We start from the raw sequence: 19,753 nt of genomic DNA on the forward strand, positions 1-19,753 counted from the left end.
GAAAGACCCGAAATTGGAATGAAAGAAAGACAAAACTGACAAAACGTAGCCGATAATCTCACACCCAACACACGCAAGCTCCAGGCAGCCAGAGCCAGCGGTGCTCAGAGAGGTTTTAGAAGCAGGTTGTGTACGAGCTAAAATCTGATTATTACATGGAGTCTGGTGGGTTTAGCGAACGCAATTTCGCGGACTTTTATGTTTTAAAAGGATCTAATCTTAACAGAAAGGTCGACCTCCTTAGAAATCCTTCCCCTAATGTTGTCAGACACTTAGAATATAATCTGAGTCTGTTAGCTAAACAAGCACTTTTATGAACGTAAATACAAGTGGACAATTATCTATTAACTTCCATGCAGCGATCTCGTTTAATACTGCATCCGTCAAAGGAAATAGTCTCAGTAGTTTTGTGTATCTGATTCTCAATGAGCTGTTGCAAAAAAAGCCTTGAGCAGTAAAGCAAAAGCTGTCGTAGTTCAGTAACATTACAACATTATGAAATATTAAGACGTTCTATCTTGAAATATTAGGACTATAAGGACTTTCTATCTTGAAATATTAAGACTTTCTATCTTGAAATATTAGGACGTTCTATCTTGAAACATTAGGACTTTCTATCTTGAAATATTAGGACTTATCTTGAAATATTAGGCTATTAGGTCTATATTTTGAAATATTAAGACTTTCTATCTTGAATATTAGGACTTTTTATCTTGAAATATTAGGACTTTTTATCTTGAAATAAGGATGGATTTTTATCTTGAAATATTTGGACTTCTATCTGAGGTGTAGTGGAGTGGACTAGGAAGTAGCAGAGGGGGGGGGGGGGTCCTAATAAGAACAGCTCTAGGTCTAGTGTCCCGTTTTAAGTTTACAAAAAAAAAAACATTACTTTTTTGGAGGTAATACGCTTCTGAGCGAAAAGTCCCAGGATTTGGTCTGAGAAATCTGGTCACCTTAATGTAAATCCAATTTTCAAGTTGTTCTACCAAGCTGAAACATAAACGGTTGATCAGGCAAAACATGCCCAAAGTGTTTTAAAGTTATATGGCAGAAAAGAGCATCCAAAAGAAATGCATTGTAATGACACTGTAATAAAGTCATGACATGAGGCTGGATTGCCAACTGGGCACAAGTCCCTAACCCCCCAGGGGCCCCAGGAGACCCTAGGCAGAAATTTGATTTATTTGGATATTGCATATAAACATGTGGCTTTGTGTCAAAAGCTGCATTACACACTTTATATTTAAGTGTATTTTGTGCTCATCTGGTGCACGTTGTTAAACAAATGTTACAGTGCATTACAAGAAGTAGTTAAAAACAGTTATGATAACATAGGAGGTGGACTTTTCCCTCTGCGATGACAGTGCTTTATTGGGTTAAGATACACACTGTTTTCAGTTTAACTTGAAGGTGTGGTCAGGCAATGAAAGAAGACCATGGACTGCTTCCATTGTGTCCTGTCCATAAAATAAAAAGACATATCCACACCAAGCTACCGTAGTTGGACACAATGTCATGGTCTCAAACTCAAATTGTTACTTGTGCTAATGTGTTCAGTAAAGCTTACTTTTGTTTTAGAAAGCTGTAACATTGCACGGCAGAATATAAATATGACAGCTACACTGTTGAGAGACTCACAAACCAACCAGTACTGCCACACCGGTTTTCTGTGTCTATATTAGTTTGGGGCAATTTGATTAAACCCACTTTATTTAACAACATGCACCAGATGAGCACAAAATACACTTCGATATAAAGGATGAAATGCAGCTTTTGACAGAAAGCCACACATTTATGCAATATCCAATGAATCAAATTGCTACCAAGCTATGAACCTATAGGGGCTCTTTCTAGCACCTTGTTCTCCACCTAATCACCCACATTGGTGGGGCTCCCAGCCATCACACCCCCGCCCTGTGAGAGGCCAGCAGGCAGAGTTAAACAAGTTTAACCAAGAAACAGTCAGCTTTTACACAAACTCCTGGGTAGATCTGTGCTTGTGATTGTTTTTTGTTAACCCAAATAGTGTTATAAAACTGTCTTGTGGCAGCGATAGAGGCAGTAATGTTTACGGTTTACATTACGGTACTGTCACACCGCCTCAAAACAACAAGACGAGTCTGATCGCCAGGTACACAATTGGCCAAGCAGGGGGCCTTTCCAAAAGTTGAATCTGTTTCAAAGGCTGCTGGATTGTTCCGCCTCCCCCCTGCAGCCCCTACCTCTGCAGCCTAAACACACTATCCCCAGCCAAATTGAATGGGAAGCCTTGCATATTTGCTGTACCTACTTGAGTGTATGTGAACGCTCTCAAGTGCACAACCCGGCGCACAAAGTGGAAAAAGACCAAGAGGGATTTAGTTGCCACCTTTTGGGGTTAGAGGAATCACAGCCCTGCAGAAGCCAAGTGTGGTAAAGGAAACATTGTTCTTGCCAGTGAAATTTGCCGGCTTCATGTCAGCCCAGTTTGGGTCCCGTCTGACATAGACTTAGACTTAGACTTAGACTTCTCTTTATTGATCCTTTTGGGATGACTCCCGCAAGGAAATTGAAAATTCCAGCAGCAGTTTTAGCAAGAGAAAAAGAAATTACAAAATAGATAAAAAAGACAGTATAAAGACAACAAAATAACAATAATAAGAACATTTGTCAAATAAACAAAGAAAAGACCATAAATTATTATTAAAGTGTCAGTGTTGAGTCCAGTATTGAAGTGATAAAGTGATAAAGTGACTAGGTGTGAATTTAAGTCCAGGTGTGCGTGTATGTACATGAGCAGGAACATAATTATAATAACGTTTTTAAAATGGGGAGCACAATATGGACAGGCAGATACCATTACTATACGCTTTTAATACCTTAGCAGCCAGTCTGGCAGCTTGGAGATGCTCATGTCTTATTGCTGTGGGTGTCTGTCTGCAAATGCTACTCAGGGTTGTCCTAAAGACTGACTGATGCCTCCTTGTGGGCTGCATGCAGTCGTTTTTTTAAACTTATGCATAAGAGTGGCAGTTAATCTTACATAAGTCATTTAGTTTGCATATCTGTTACCTCGGGCTTCCTTTGTGTTGGCATTTTCAACTCCGGTGGATTTATGAGGACTATGGTCCTCAGATCTCTACAGGGTAAATCCAGACAGATAGCTAGACTATCTGTCCAATCTGAGTTTTCAGTTGCACGACTAAAACAACCGTTGATTGTAGTATACATGTTCCACCAAAACAAGTTCCTTTCAGAGGCTATTTTGCAGAGACGCCGTTGCTCCGTCCGGCGCTTAGCACCGCCCAAGACAGTTGTGATTGGTTTAAAGAAAGGCCAATAAACAAAGCATGTTTTTCTCCCAAGGCAAGGCAGCTTTATTTGTATAGCACATTTCAGCAACAGGGCAATTCAAAGTGCTTTACACAAAATAGTTAACAGATAAAACACAAGTAAAAACAGTTAAAAATCATAAGCTAAAAACCGGTAAAACACATGAATAGACAGTTAAAAAAAATAGACACATAAAACACAAGAATAAAAGTTACAGTGCAGCATAAGAAATTTAAAGAAATGAGCAGTCATTTAAAGAAAGGCAGCATCAAAAGAAAGGTCTTCAGCTTGATTTAAAGAACTGAGAGTAGCAGCGGATCTACAGTGTTCTGGGAGTTTGTCCAGATATGAGGAGCATAGAAACTGAAAGTGCTTCCCCTGTTTAGTTCGACTCTGGGACAGAAAGTAACCTGTCCCAGATGACCTGAGAGGTCTGGTGGTTCATAGTGTAGTAGCAGATCAGAAAGATTTTGGACCTAAACCGTTTAGTGATTTAAACTAGCAAAAGTACTTGAAATAATTCTTTGAGACACAGGAAGCCAGTGTAAAGACTTCAGAACTGGAGGGATGTGATCACTCTTTGGTCTTAGTGAGGACTCGAGCAGCAGCGTTCGAATCAGCTGCAGCTGTCTGATTGATTTTTAGGGAGACCTGTAAAGACCCCGTTACAGTAGTCAAGTCTACTGAAGATAAAGGCATGGCACAGTTTTTCCAAATCCTGTTGACACTAAGTCCTTTAACCCTGAATATCTTAAGGTGAAGTAGGCTAACTTTGTAAGTCTTAGTGGCTGTTAAAATTCAGGTCTGAGTCCATGACTACAAAGATTTCTGGCTTTGTCTGTGTTTTTAACATTGTGGTTTGAAGCTGAGCCAGACTTAAACGTTCCTCTTTTGTTCAAAAACAACCACCTCAGTTTTTCCTTCATTAATTTCAGAAAGTTCTGGCAATCCAGCCGTTAATTGTGTTCAATGCACTTAGTCAGTTTTTGTATTGGACTATAGTCCCTGGCGATAGGTTATGTAAATTGTGTGTCGTCCGATAACTATGGTAACTTATTTTGTTGTTCTCCATAATCGGGCCAGTGGGAGCATGTAGATGTTAAACAGAAGAGGCCCCAGATAGAGCCTTGGGGAACTCCACATGTCATATTTGTATGCTCGGATGTATAATTACCTATTGTCACAAGTAATCCCTATTCTGTAAGTAGGTTTCAAACCAGTTTAGTACTGAGCCAGAAAGTCTACCCAGTTTCCAATGGTTTAGTAATATGTCGTGGTCGACCGTGTCAAATGCAGCACGAGATCAAGTAGTACTAAGACTGAAATTTTGCCACTATCTGTGTTAAGGTGGATGTCATTAAAACTTTGACGAGAGCCGTCTCAGTGCTGTGGTGTGGTCGGAAACCCGACTGAAAGGTATCAAAACTGTTGTTTAGTGACAGGAAATGGCTAAGTTGTAGAAAAAACCGCTTTTTCAATGATTTTACTTAAAAACGGAGGTTTGATATTGGCCTATAGTTGCTCATTATTGATGTGTCTAGATTGTTCTTTTTATAGAGGCTTGATTACTGCGTTTTCAGGGCCTGTGGAAAGATACTGAAAGAAGAGAAGTGTTCACAATCTGTAGAAGATCAGAAGCCAAACAAGTTGAAACACTTTTGAAACACACCGTGTAGATATCAAGGCAACAGGAGGAGGATTTCAGATGTTGTATAATGTCCTCCAGGTTTTCATGGTTGATTATATGAAATTCTGTCATATTGGAAATGTTTTGCTTGAACACTGTGACAACACATGTCCTGAACTTGATATGGAGGCACTGACTGTTTGTCTAATCTTCAGAATTTTGTCTTTGAAGAAGGATGCAACCCAACCCAGAATTATGTGTGGACCCTCCTCCACAGGGTTTCTGGAGGAAGATCTGGCAATGGGAGACTAATCTTACAAAAAGTGACAACCTGTCAGCCCTAAGACAATTAATGATGCACATACTCCTGTGGGCATACTGGCATATACACAGTGTACGTAGTGGTGCATATTCAAGGCCAGCTGTATCTGAGTGTGCACAAACATCTACGAACATCGGCCCTCACAGACCTTCTCTGCTAAATGGTGTAAGGTCTCTCATGGATCCTCATGTTTAGGGCTGGGTATCATCAGAAAATATCAATACAGATACTGGCGTCGTTATCCTGGATTTGATACCAATTTCTGAATGACACTTTTTTTTTCTACACCAATTTTAACAAAATCCATTTTAACAAAAAAAAATTACAAAAAAATACATTGCGTTACAATTAAGTATTTTAAATTAAAATACAAAGCAGACACACGTGAGCCCTGTCTCTTTGTTTAACATTGTGTTTTTCCTGCATGCCTAGTTAGAAAGCCAATCAAAAGCATTATTAGAGCTGGGTAAAACCATGCAGCGTGCTTAGTGGCTCATTGATGCTATTCATATTTACTCCTTAGGTATTTTAATTTGGTGAATGGGGAATTTTTACTATACTTTTATACTATGGAGGCAAAATGGTCGGTGCTCAAAAGTATTGCATTTCTGTACCCAGCCCTACTTATGTTGCACTCAGATCTACTCATTTGCTGTATGCTTACAGTACATGTAGTGGAGAGGCCATGCTTTTATTAGCTGTTCCATAATCCTTTACAACCTGATGTACTGCCATACAGAGGTCATTCAGAGTTTATGTTTCTGTTCATGTACATGACACACACACTTAACACAAGGCCCAGTTAGAGGACAGGGCATTGAGATAAGAAATTAGATTCAGAATGAGTAAAATGGTTGTGCTACTCTTATGCCCACCTCATTTCAAGTTATTGTGTACTCTAGTGCATTTTACTAAACAACAGTTCAATCCTTTCTTTCCAAATATGCTTTAACCTTTAATAAATCGTACATTAAGATGAGTCAAAACCAGGTCATGCATAGTATTTTGATGCAATTTCTATTAGATGTACAGTATAATAACCAATATTTTCTATTTCTGTATCCAAGGGCCTGGGGGCCATGTGTCAGAGTATAGCCTTAGCTGGCTAGCTGAGAACAGCTATGAAGGAAAGAAGCAGAGCACCATCCAGCCACGCATCCTTTGGAACTCAGACATCTATAAAGAGGCAAACATACCCTCTGCCAAATGGGACACGTTTATGAGCTGCGACGACGAAGTAAAGAAGTTTCTCCAGAACTATCTTCTGTATGGGATCGCTTTCGTAGAGGATGTCCCCGCTACAGTCGAGGCCACAGAGGCAGTGACCCAGAGAGTCAGCCTCATCAGGTATTCAGTGCTTCTTTTTGGCTTCTTGCTACTGTGACATTCTCATGCAACTATGCTGCATTTGCAATTAGCATTCAATGGTGATATTCACAGGGAGTGCAGAAGACGTTCGGCACTGTCCACTTATTCCTTATCCGCTTGTGTTTTTTGGGTTATTGATTGACAGGGAGACTACCTATGGAAGAATGTGGTGTTTTACTTCCGATTTTTCCAGAGGAGACTCTGCGTACAGCCAACTGGCCCTGGACCGCCACACTGACACCTCCTACTTTCAGGAACCATGTGGGTAGGTGCAGCAGAGATGAACTGATATGAAATCTAAAAAACAGCCCCAATACAACGCAAGTGAAAGGATTTTGTGTTTGTGAAACATTAAAACACACTACAGATGTCAACAGTTTTGATTATACTAAGCAGTCGTAATTTGCAACTTATCTCAAAGGGTAACTTCAGGTTGTTGTTTTTTTAACTTGGACCTTATTTTCCTATGTTTTTGTGTCTAAGTGACTGATGGGAACAACAATTTTTGAAATTGGTCCAGTGTTAAGCAAGACCGCAGCATTTGGCAAGGTATTGAGCAATTGCGCACCTTCAATTTACATCCAAAAGTGTGCTCGTTCGAGGACACGACATAAGGATCTGGCACTAGACAAAGGGAACACTGAGGTTAAGTACAAGAGGTAACGGGGAACAGGTGAGACGTCAGGTGAAACACTTTAGGGCGGGGCAAGACAATCAGACCGACAAAAGTAAAGCTTGGCAAGACGAGACAGAACAGGAAACCAGACTATCAACATAAAACAGGAAGCAGAACAAACAGGCACTTACCGGGGAACACGAGACAAGATCAACAACACAAAACTAAGAAACAAACACAAGGAGGCAAAAAAAACGGAAAAATCTTCCCAACAACACCCCAACCCATGACACTCAGATCATTATTCTGTGTTATGAAAAGGATCCCTACAGATACAGAGATAGACCTTTAGTGAATTCTGAAGTATGTCAGATTAAACATAAAGGACACTACTTTTTAACAAAAAGGTCTTTCTCTGTAAGGTTCTTTTCTATAATGTTTTCAGAAACCCAAACTTACAATACATATGAGCCAGTAGTGGCAGTGTCTTTTTATTGGACAAAATTGACGATGCACATTTGTCCCATACGATTACATTGCAGCCCGGTTTGCGGCGGATGGTTACAGCGTTCTTGCTCAATACTTGACCAATTTCAAAGATTTTTGTTCACATTAGTCACTTAAACACCAATGCATGGGAAAAGAGGGCATTTTCTAACTCGATACCGCTGATTGCTGTTGCAGAATCCAGGTTTTCCACTGCCTCAAGCATGAAGGAACTGGGGGAAGGACGCTACTTGTGGATGGGTTCTACGCTGCTGAAAAAGTTCGCCAGCAGTCCCCTGAAAACTTTGAGCTCCTTTCCCAGGTGCCCATCAGGCACGAGTACATTGAAAACTCTGCCAACCACCGGAACCACATGACAGGCATCGGCCCCGTGCTCAACGTTTATCCTTGGAACAATGAAATGTACCTGATCCGGTATGTCAGCGCATTACTGTGATGTCATCTTACTCATGTTTGTGCGGTAGTGAATTATCAGACAATTCAAATTTAGGATTTTAATGTAGGGGTAAAGCTTACACGTCACGCTATTTAGTTATTACTTCCCTTGTGTGAATAGAATAACAAGGCAAACTTGTCCTTCCTCAATAGTTAAAATGGTTACTTTTTGCAATTAACAGTATATATTCTCAGTTACAATGCAGTCTGCATGTAGTGCTGCTTGGGTGAGTAGAGAATGTCCTTCTGGTGCTCTTCAGTTTGGGGATCCTTCTAGTGTAAAAAGGTTGAAGCGCCACCGTTTCCTTCAACCTATTTAAATATTCTGTTTTAAAAGGAATATTCTGTAGTTTTAAAGGTATGATGAAATAACTAAAGTGGAAGGAGTCTCTGTCTGTCTGTCTGTCTGTCTTGTGATTTTCTCGACAACCATTTATCCAATCAACTTTGCACTTTACACTGCGGGTGTATTGCCGAGGACTCAAGGAAGCACAGTGTTGAGTGAGAGCTCTCGAAATCTATGTGACACCGCTGACACGGACACATTGTAGCAAACTCAAACATCACAAGCTCCAGCAATGTCACTTTCGGGATGAACGCTTTTGTTCCCTGATTGACTTTTCCCAAATAGCTATCTGTTAGCAAATGACGTGCACGTTGCCGGGGGGCGCAACTATGTCATGGCATGTCGACTGCCAAGGACTGCTCGGAAGCCGAGGAAGTTGTGGAAGCCATTACACAGATTTTTGTTTTATGCATGTCATTTATAATCATACTGACACCTATATTCAAATGATGCTGATCATAATTATTGTTTATCATGTTGACGTGATATTGATGATGATGATGACGTCAGGGGTTGTTAACTCTATATTTAGACCTCACCTGGCTCAGGTGTGTGTGTGACTAGAGAGCGGAAGGGCAAACTATTTTTCAACCGCATTTTGTGAGACAAACGGTTTATTTATGTTGCTGTTGCAGTTGTGCAATAAAGAAACGGATCACTGTGACACTACGAACGAATGCGCGTTGATTTACCGCTCCTACAGAAGTGCAGTGTCGAGTGTGAAGTTGTTTGGATGAGCCGTTCTAGAGAAAGCTGAAAGCAGGAATACCACAGGCCAGGCAGTCGGCCTGATCCAAACAGGCACGTTTTGAACTGGCACCGCACTCGTGTCTTAACTTGCAACTCAACAAGCAAGATTGTTGTATTATTTCTCACCAACAGATACAACAACTATGACCGATCAGTGATGAACACAATGCCCCATGACCTTGTTCAGCGATGGTACGAGGCACATCGAGAGTTGACAACAGAACTGAGGCGGCCAGAGAACGAGCTGTGGGTGAAACTGACTCCAGGGAAAGTAAGAAGTTACACTTCTTAAGGAGGGTGCTTTCTGAAATGCCCAAACTAAAAAACTAAAATTTATAAATGCTTCTCCAAATGTCAATGTCAATGAATTAATTTACAGCTTTAGGATAATTGTAAAGAAAAAAGAGACGAATGTGAGTGTAATTCAGTGTAATCTAAGGATCCTATCTATCGTCTGCTTTCTCCATGAGGTGATCTTCATAGACAACTGGCGTGTCATGCACGGGAGGGACTCTTTCACCGGCCTGAGGCAGCTCTGCGGATGCTATCTGACCAGGGACGACGTCCTCAGCTCTGCACGCTACTTCGGTCTGCAGGCCTGATCCCGGACATGGACCTCCCCTCACCTTGCTTAGCCTGTATTGTAGGTTCAGGGCTCATTTATTGTCCTTCTACAACACAGGGTTGCACAACAAGTAATGCAAGTTGTAGTAACTTTATACTACACAAAAAAAAAGCAGGACAAAAATAACTGTTATTTTATGGTGAAGTAAGGAGGGAGAAGCGGAGGATAGTCTGCGGAGAATGTAAAAGTTAACAGGAACTTGGCATGGGAATTTAGCTTGCTTAAGTTTCCTTAACCCTTGTGTTGTCTTCCCATCAAAATTGAAAATCAACACTTCTGCTGAGGCTTTTAACAATGTTTTTAACTTTTTCTTACGTTTTTGTCCCTTTTTTCATCTTTTTTGACGTTTTCAACACTGCGTAACACTAATTTATTAACTTTAGTTTTACAGAAATTATACCTAATGTTTGAGTTAGAAAAGCAGAAATTAGGAATTATTTAGACAATAATTAAAGGAATGTATGTTGATGGATAATCACAGACTGGAATATGTCAACGTTTACTCAATACTATTTCGAAACCACTTCAATTGTTTTCTCCAAATGCTATAAAATTGAATAAGACAACCCAAAATTCATGAAATTTGAGATTTGTACTTGCCAAAGAGCGTTGTGTGGAATCAATCATGTTATTTTGGGTAATTGCAATTGGGTAGTTAAAAAGAACGTTGATATAGGAGGACAACATGAGGGTTAAGAAATAAAGTTGTTTATGAGCTTTTATTAACCAAGGGTGGAGACGTGAACTCTCAGGTTCTGTGTGATTTATTTCTAAAATCAGCTATGATCTCCTTGGTTTTGCTGACGTTGAGCAGTAGTAGTGTCTCTATTACCCTACTGGTTAATTCCATTTGCACTGAAAGCCTCACTGCTGCTGCATGTTATATTTTACCCGTTTTGTTCATTAATTTGTAATTAAGGTTAAAGTTTTGAATGTTTTCTGCATTACACTTGAAACAATTACATGTATAAGTTCTCAAATGGCTTGATTTTCTGATCATATCACATCACATTAAACGGCGTAATAGAGAATTCTCAGTAATATCAACTTTCAAACAGTAATTCCAGTAGGTTACACACACATGTACATTTAGCACTAAACAAGAACAAGCATAGCTGAGGCTGATGGGAAGTTTACTTAAAGTACTTTTGACTTGATGAAGGCATCACCAAAGTTATTACAAGTCGTCCTCTGGGGCAACTTTAAAAGGAACACATGGGTCACTTGACACAAAAGGTATTATTAATTACTTTTGACCTATACCTTATCCAGTTTTCATCTTAATCTCTGCATGTTTTCACCTTCTAATTGTGACCTGTCACAGAAGCCTGGGGCCAGACCCAGACCTGTTCATTATTACAAAAATAATGTTCCGTAGGCTAAAGATGGTTGACTTCACACTCCTTTCTTGGCAGGGTGATGATGTTTTCTGGAAGTGTTACACTGTCCTTAAATTCAGCCAAACAAAGACCTACCAACCTCTACACAAATTGTCTGTGTTGGATACCACAGCAGCACGCTGCAAGCCGACTCAGTGAATAACCCGTGCAAATTAGATTGGCAAAAGCTATTCTCGGTCAATGTTTAACATTTGTGAGACTAATTACAATAAAAGTGGTGCAAGTTGGCTCGATAAAGATGTCAGGCAGCTCAGTTAAAGGAAACGCTGAGGGTCTCTGTGCTGCCTTTACGCTTGCCAAATGATTTTAAATTATACATGTGTAGATACTATCTATGCATTTTCAGAGGGGTAGCCAATTTATGGTTGTGCCCAAGAAGGGGCTCTTTAATATTTAATGGGGAAATAAAGAAAAGAATGTCCCTAGTTCTTCTGCAGCTGTTAATAGAGTTGGTGACCAAACCATTGACCTCTGGCCTATCCGTTACCCCCTGGAATAAAATGGTTCTCCCAACCATTTATAACAACCTGAAGTCTTTACTAATCTATTCTCAATGTATAAGAAGTTGAGAAGTTATCATGAAGGAAAAGAACATCTGACCCTACATTCAGAACATCAATCTTGTTGTCAGGTCACACAGAGTTGCAGTGCTATAAGGCTAGGCCTGTTGCTACATGGCTTAGCATTCTGTAATATGTAATGTCATCTGACCCTTTACAACACAAAAGAAGGAAAGCCACTGGAATCCATGCAAGACAAATCTGCATTAAGATCTCAGGGTCTCCAACCTGGCCTAGCTACAGTGTAAGGCTCCAGTGTAAGTTTGCTGCCACCTAGATGAAACTTAACATTATCAATTATGATCACACCCTAGACAAGCTACTATCTAATCAGAGGTTTTAAAATGTATTACATAAAAAAGTCATACTTCATCCACAGCTGCTTGACAGTTTGTATTACAAAAGATCGAGTAAAGATAGATCCGTGAGCCCATTTACCCTTCCCTTCAGCAGTTAGTCTAAAAAAAGGGATTTGTAATACTTTTATCATTCAAAAGACTACATTTGAATGTTGGACTATCATTTGTTTTTTAAACATAATAATGTATTTTTATATACACAGAAAATAAAAATCATTCTGATCACTTGCATGATGCAGATTATATCCTCAAGTTTCTTTTTTTTGCATCCTATCTCATGCAAGTATTTGGTCTAATATTATGTAGCTTGTATTCCCAATGCAGGGCTCATCAACATGGTTTGAATGGCATCCTAACTGTGAAACGGTAAAACAAAGAAAAGCACTACAAGCCTGGTGTCTACATTCAAGCAAAAGTCAAATACAAAATGGCACATGATAAAAAAAAAAGCTGTTAAAGATTAAATTGATGGTTCATTGAGCTCCGTCACATTGATTACATTTGAGAACGACTGGACATCCTGTTGTTCAGAAGAGTGACGTTGCTCCAGTTGTTTTCGACAGGCCTTTTTTTTTCAGGCTTGTGGCTCATCTTCCTCGGCATGGAGGCTGCCGGCTGTGGTTGCCACGGGAACACTATCCGATTCTTCCTTGGCCTGAGAGGAGCTCCTCCTAGTGGGCAGAGAGAGAGTTGATGTCACACACTTGAATTAGGAATGGCATGATGAAATGCAACATGCATCAAAAATCAAAAATCTCACTTCATCACGTGGGCCTCTGAGACGTTGACCTCCTTGTACTTGTGTTTCTTCACCGTGCGAGCGATGAACCACACAACCAGGATGATCAGGACACACCCGAGCAAGGCGCCGATCACCGCGCCGGCAATCACTCCATCTCCCGCTTCTGCACAAACATCAGTGAATGAAACCCTTTTTTTTTTGTATTGGTGTTGATGTACAATTTTTGTCCCAAAAAAAATCAAAGCATACCAGGATTTAGCTCTATAGTGCAAGTTGAAAATCCCACTGAATTTGTAGCGTTGCACTGGTACTCCCCAAACTCAAACTGGGATATGTTTTGGAATTGCAGTATTCCAGATGTGGTCACTAAGGAAACAAGTCCACACATGTTTATTTAAAAAAATAATATATGTATGTCAACAAGCATATTACGCACACATGTTTATCAAAAAAAAAAGAATGTCCACATGTCAACAAGTATATCATGCACACACACACACACACACACACACACCCACAGCACACACACACACACACACACACACACACACACACACACACACACACACACAGTACTGACCTAGTCCCAGTACACGCCTCCTTGTCTGCGTGTGATCCAGTCTGGTCCAGATGTAGGCCGGGTTGGGGCTCCCACGCTCACTGTGGCAGGTCAGCGTGACCAGGTGACCTGATTCCACGTCACCGTGGACGGCGCAGTAAGGAACAGTGGGCTTCTCTGACGGAGCACAAGGAGGATGTATGAGTTCATCAAGGGACTTTATATTTAATAAATCTACTCTACTTTATTTTACATTTTTCTGAGGCACATGTTCAATCAGTACAAGTTATTGATATTTTCACACTATTTCAGCAAGAGCTGCAGACTGAATTGATCCTGAGAGGTTTGGTAATAGAATTTATGTCACACTGAGTCTGATATGATTATGTGTTATTGGTCAATCAATCACTGCCAGCTTCATCCAACCACTATAATTATTCACTAAGACGCTGGTGGAAGAACTTCTGAGACCCTTTAGATAAAGAGTAAAAGCACCAGTATGCAATTTGAAAAGAAAAAAAAACTCCAAGTCCTGCATTCAAAATCCTACTTAAGTACAAGTAGACAAATATTATCATTAAAATAAACTTCAAGTAGCCTATAAAAAGTATGTAGTTTTGCAGAGAAATGTCCCCTGTCAGTGATACATTGTTTTAAATGGCATTATTAGATTAGTAATAGTGATGCGGTAAGGCAGCATTTCACTATTGAAGCTGTTTGAGGGGAGCTAGTTTAAATTACTTCACATTTAGTACAGTGGTTTCCAAACCTGTGATTGTGTCCCTCCAAAGGGTCACAGGATACATCTTCGGGGTCGTAAGACAATTAAAGCTTTGTTCCTACTTGCGTGGTGCGGGCCTTCTGATTGGTCAAAGACTAAATAAATATGGTTGTTAATGCTGTCGGCTGATCTTTATCTGGGTGTGTTTATACAGTATAGTGTGTTTATCGCAGCCACAGGTTGGGCTTTTGTGCGGCCGAGTGACACAACTCAACAACACTTTGTACCACGCCTGGAGGAACCCGTAGCTATAATGCTATAATGAATGATACTGTAGGAGCTGCATTGTATACTTTAAAATAGGTTGTAATGGTCACATCGAATCTGTGTGCCTTGTAACAATGACAATTTACAGATTCAAGTTTGTTAAAATGACATATCCTTTGTTTATCGTTAATCAAACACGGCGTCACTTGTCTGTCCATTAGTCATCCCGAAGCAGGAAGTGTGTTGGGAGTGGCCTTACAACTCTCTGCTCCTGAGCGGAGACTCCTTACGGTACATCCCATGGTGCCTGCCTACTAATCATTAGGCTCTTCAGCATAGTGACTGGACAGTAAATCATCTGTAAAACCACACAACTTTATTTAGGCCACGTCAGTACCAAAACAATCTTTTCTTCCCTGGCATCCGGATCCATCTGTAAATGACTCAACACTCTACATTCAAATTCCAGGCCTATGGGTGGCCTGGGTGGTGCCACCCAAAGGAATAGGTGGTGCTGTTTCTGCTACAGAAATTCACCAACAATTAAAGAAGAAAAGGCGGAGTATGCACATAAAGCTTGCACGCCGTATGCAAACAGACAGTATATTTTGCCCTAGTAACCCTAATGGGCTCAATATCTTCTCCCGCAGGAACACAAACATGTAGTCCGCCATTGTTGATAAGAGGTCGAAGGCTAGAGATTGAGGGTTGTGGCGATGACATCATCGATACGCGAGTATGTGGATTCGCCGTCCAAACAAAAGACGCAAGGACGGTGTTTTCGGGACCAGATCGATCGGCCAAAACAATGCAAAACATGTGCGTTTACACCAAAAAAAACGTTTCCGTGTGGACGGCCCCTTAGATATCTACTGTGTTCTCCCAATAAGGGTCAAGCTTACACACTTGATTGTAATTCATCATAGACTACTCACTCTCTTTAAAATGTTACCGTAATTATATTTAACAGCAAGTGATGTTGATCCTATGATAATCAGCATGAGAACAGCCATACATATTCATACTGCACTTAAGTATGCATCACATTCAGCATGTAGAACCTGTCCTGCAAACATTTTCATAAAGGTTATGAAAGAAACATAAGACGTGTGTTTAGCATGCAGCAGATGCTGATATATACATATATATATATATATATATATATATATATATATATATATATTCTGTATGCAGTACAAGGACGCAGTCACAGTCCTACTCTAATTTCCAACGCTGACAATAAGGAGACTGCTGCAGTAACCATGGAAACTGCTGAGGATACTGAGGCCTGCGATGTTGTCCCTGGTTACTCGGTAAATGAGAGGATTCAAACTGAATGTAATTCCATAATCACACTATTCAAGGCCACTGATTTAATAGATGTGTTAATGTTACAACACCGATGATGGATACAGCAATGCTAGCACTAAGACATCTCATTAAAAGTAAAAAGTACTCGTGCTTGGTACTTCGTGTTTATCTTGAAAAACATACTCAGCTGAAAGGGAAAGAGTAGCTCCCTGAGACATGACTTATGTAGCCCTTCTTTAAAAAAAATAATATAGCGACCAGGAAGCGTCAAATGGACTGTAGTATGCTTCGGCTCTCCCATTTCAGGAAGTCACACCCTAATTAGCTGAAGAATAATGGCCGATCACCAGCACAAAGTTCAGATTTGTTTGTTTTTTCCCGCCCATGTGCTGTGGACAAGTCCAGGTGTGAACGCTGGTATAAAAGCACCGTAACGGCACCAATGCGGACACAAACATTATCAGCTACTTCTGCTTGCCTTTAATATTGCAAATACATAGCCGATACTGCTAACGGGTGTGGCCCAGTAGCATGAAATCCCCTACACACCCATTGTACACTCTCACAGTGTTTTTGATTATTTTGCCTGATTAGACCTCTTCTCAGGACTTTATGGATGTATACAGACCATTATTGCTGTTATATACTTTCTAACTCCTACCTAATTAATTATTTGACTATTTTTCTGACCAATGAGGGAACAAACCCTCTGGAGTTAACAAAACTTACCAAGAACATTCACAATGATATTGGCCTCAGACGGTCCGTCCACATCAGGAAAGTTGTGAATCTGACAAGTGTAGACTCCGGAATCTGATGGTTGCATGTTGCTTATTGCTATTGAGGTGTTTTTGGTCATGCCAGGAGAAGATGAAGGTTGAAGCCTGCCCTCATAAGCTTTTGTAATGACATCCTTTCCTGATTGATAGTAATACAGCTGAAAACAGATGGCCCCATGTTAGACTATCTGACACAACAAAGACACAAAGGTTTCGGTATACTCACTCACTCACTTTAATCAAGAGGGCTAGATGTTAAAAGGCTAAATAAAGTAACATTGTTATAATTTATAGAATACTTAATGATACTTAAATTTTACTCAGAGTATAAAGTCTTCTCAGAGATATTTCATTCAGTCTCTGAAGTTGCAAGGTGCCGTGTGCTCGTCTTTAAAAGTGTTTCTATTAGTTGTATTTTCAAGGCAGTTTGTTAAACCGGCATTGCCAGAAAAGAGATGTATCACTTATCATTAAAAAATGATATGGAAAAAGTAGGAACACATATGTTCTTGACTTAGTCCCCGTTAAATAAAATTGAAAAACTACTAAAACTCTGAGTAATAATCATACTCCTGCAATCATTCTGAACGTTTTTTTAATCACATCTGCGCATATCTGATTTTACAGTCACAGGCTTTGTTGTCTCAGTGAGGTGTGTCTCCGGACGGTTAGTCAAGAATACGCGGCATACTGAGTAAAACGCTACCCTGTACACAAGATGCGTTTTTAGTGAATGTTCAAGCTTTTGATAAAGTGAATTTGAAATGAAAGCAACTGAAACTTTGAATATCGTCCAAAATGTTCCAGATTTTCATTGGAGAAGTTAAAGACGACAACATGCCACGTTTTGATAAAGAGCATGTGATTCTGTTCCGCATTTGCAAACTTGAAAGCCACACAGAATAACGGATGTCTTTATAAATATCACTTAAAGCCTTTTGCAGTCATTAAACAAAACACTGCGAGCTGCTGGACTGAATCCCAATGAGGACGAATAAAGGTTTTCTTTTCTACTTAAGACAATAATGTAATTGTAATTGGAACAATTCTGAATCTCACTTTCTACCAATGAAGGAAGTCACTTAACCTGATGTTACAGTGTAGAGCATCCTGCCATCCAAGTGGAACATTAAACACATTTTGAGCACATTTGGGGCAAAGCTGTGATCTGTGCAGCAGTGTGTATCTACCTGCTGTGGCGTCATGGAGGCCGATGAAACAAAGTCCCACTGGATGGTGAGGCCGGTGGTGTCCACATTAGTCACGAACATACATTGGAGTAGGACACTTTGACCCATTGTAACATTGATATTTTTCTGCGGAGTCGTGACTGAGATCAGTTCAACACATCCTTCAAAACAAAAGAAAACAGGTTTAATCCTGAATCAAACATTACTAAAAGCTCGGTGTAATTCAAACCTACGCACTGAAGTACTTCCCGAAACGCAGAATGTTACAAGAGTAAGAAGAAAAAAATACCTATTATGCTCACAAGCGCCAACAAGCGCAGCGTGGGGCCCATCTTCACAGAAAGTTGAAGTACACACAGGTCTTACTTAGAACGGAACTGTGTGAACTCTCCACCGCTGACTCTTGCAAACAGCACCAGAGGGGAGGATTGAAAAAAAAAGTTACCGTGTCATAGGCAAGGTTACAGTATGCTCGGTAGTGTACTGGCGGATACTGTGCATGTTGATAACACAATGTTTGCATATCCATGTTTACCAGACTGGGTGTGTACTCTGTTTTAAAAAAAAACCCATTGATTTAGCCGTTAATAATTTTGGGTGGGGGGGCGGATGAAAACTAAAAAAGAAAAGAACATTCTTGATCATACATATTTTAATGTTTATTCATACACATTAAGTCAGTACAGCCTATTGTGTGTGTTGTTGACTTTACGAGGCAGCTTAGGACCACAGTGTGCTGTGACACTGATAAATGGATAATTCATTTTTCAGTACTTTGGCAGTAGTTTCACTACAGCTCATCACTTCAGCCTCCTTGTCTTGTAAGTCATTCTGGGTCAAGACTTCTGGCGAAGGAATTAATGTAATTTAATCTCCACCTGGCCTTTATCACTCGCCTCAAGGAAGTCTAAGCCAAAGCACTGCAACATGCTGCTTATCATCGGGGAGTTCACTCCCTGGTGCTGCGTACACTTAATAAAAGCAGTTTCACCTTTGTCAGTTTCACTCCCACAGCACAGAGCACAATGCTGACAGAGCGAGACAGTGAATCACACATGATTAATTACCTATATCTATAATTACCAGAAGCTGACATAAGTGATTAAGAATGTGAAAAATGTTGATCAGGGGTGACTGGAGGGGTGAGGGAAGGAGGCAGCGGACAACGTGGGAAGTGATTATGGCATGTGGAGCTCATTATCCAAAAGACACTAACGCGATAGGATGGGAAGTGAGACGATCTTGATCTTGTCTCAAGAATGAGGAAGAAAATGAAGAAAACGACATGTGTTGGCAGCTGTGTGTTTGGGTAGAAATGTACAGCGCAGCAACTGGGGGCAGTCTTTAAATAAATGAAATCAACAGCATGACTCATAGGCAACTGATCAGGATCCAAGACGAAGAAACACTGACGAAGAATCAAGTTGCCAGCGTGAGTAAATAAGTGATGAGAGGGGGATTAATCAATGGTGCATTGCATATCAGGTCCAGTCCACACTTCTGATCTTGGGTCAGTGTATTGCCATCTATCTATTTATTTTCATACAACAAAATATTATTACATAACATATTGAAAGTATCAGATTTTTTAAAACCAGTATTTCAGTGTAACTTTTTTGTGTGCATTGTTTGGATTCCTATTGATGTGCTATTCATTTATTTTTTAACTCATTTGTGGTGTATACTTTTCTTGAACATAAAACTACACAATTTTAGCAAAATAGAAAACTGTCGTCTCAAAATAACAGTTTTGCATGTAATTTGTCATGAACCAAAGTATTGGCCTAATTGTAAATTTGACATGCTGGTGGCACCAGAGGAAAAGTCGGGCTAATCCAAATCATTAAGAGTCATCCTATGGGCACCATGAGTAACTGTACAACATTTTGTTCCAATCCATCCAATACTTGTTGGGATCAATCTCGACTGTGATCTTATGGGAAAGCGTAGTAAT

At 40.1% G+C, this 19,753-nt stretch overlaps 2 protein-coding genes and 1 long non-coding RNA gene across 3 annotated transcripts in view; 2 read left to right on the top strand and 1 right to left on the bottom strand.

The window, feature by feature from the left end:
* The window catches only part of tmlhe (trimethyllysine hydroxylase, epsilon), a 14,018-nt gene extending 3,997 nt beyond the window's left edge, over nt 1-10,021 (top strand). The window contains exons 3-7 of the mRNA XM_032532723.1: nt 6,332-6,611; nt 6,778-6,897; nt 7,933-8,169; nt 9,419-9,557; nt 9,757-10,021. Coding sequence (XP_032388614.1) covers nt 6,332-6,611; nt 6,778-6,897; nt 7,933-8,169; nt 9,419-9,557; nt 9,757-9,888 — 908 coding nt within the window. The 3' untranslated portion in view covers nt 9,889-10,021. The remainder of the gene's footprint in view (nt 1-6,331; nt 6,612-6,777; nt 6,898-7,932; nt 8,170-9,418; nt 9,558-9,756) is intronic.
* LOC116699977 (uncharacterized) lies at nt 8,854-9,410 on the top strand. Its single transcript, XR_004334543.1, has 3 exons — nt 8,854-8,877; nt 9,085-9,090; nt 9,243-9,410. It is a non-coding gene; the product is annotated as an uncharacterized LOC116699977 (long non-coding RNA).
* Nucleotides 10,022-12,341: 2,320 nt separating the features above from the next.
* LOC116699968 (V-set and immunoglobulin domain-containing protein 1) lies at nt 12,342-18,266 on the bottom strand. The gene is made up of 7 exons (XM_032532732.1): nt 18,089-18,266; nt 17,800-17,960; nt 16,560-16,767; nt 13,553-13,708; nt 13,222-13,338; nt 12,991-13,135; nt 12,342-12,901 (listed from the first exon to the last, which is right to left on the bottom strand). Exons 1-7 carry the CDS (start codon nt 18,129-18,131, stop codon nt 12,805-12,807), a joined length of 927 nt encoding a protein of 308 aa, XP_032388623.1. The 5' UTR covers nt 18,132-18,266; the 3' UTR covers nt 12,342-12,804.
* Between the last annotated feature and the right edge of the window lie 1,487 nt (nt 18,267-19,753).

Source organism: Etheostoma spectabile, chromosome 13 (assembly GCF_008692095.1).
Source record: "Etheostoma spectabile isolate EspeVRDwgs_2016 chromosome 13, UIUC_Espe_1.0, whole genome shotgun sequence".
In the NCBI taxonomy this organism is placed as follows: Eukaryota; Metazoa; Chordata; class Actinopteri; order Perciformes; family Percidae; genus Etheostoma; species Etheostoma spectabile.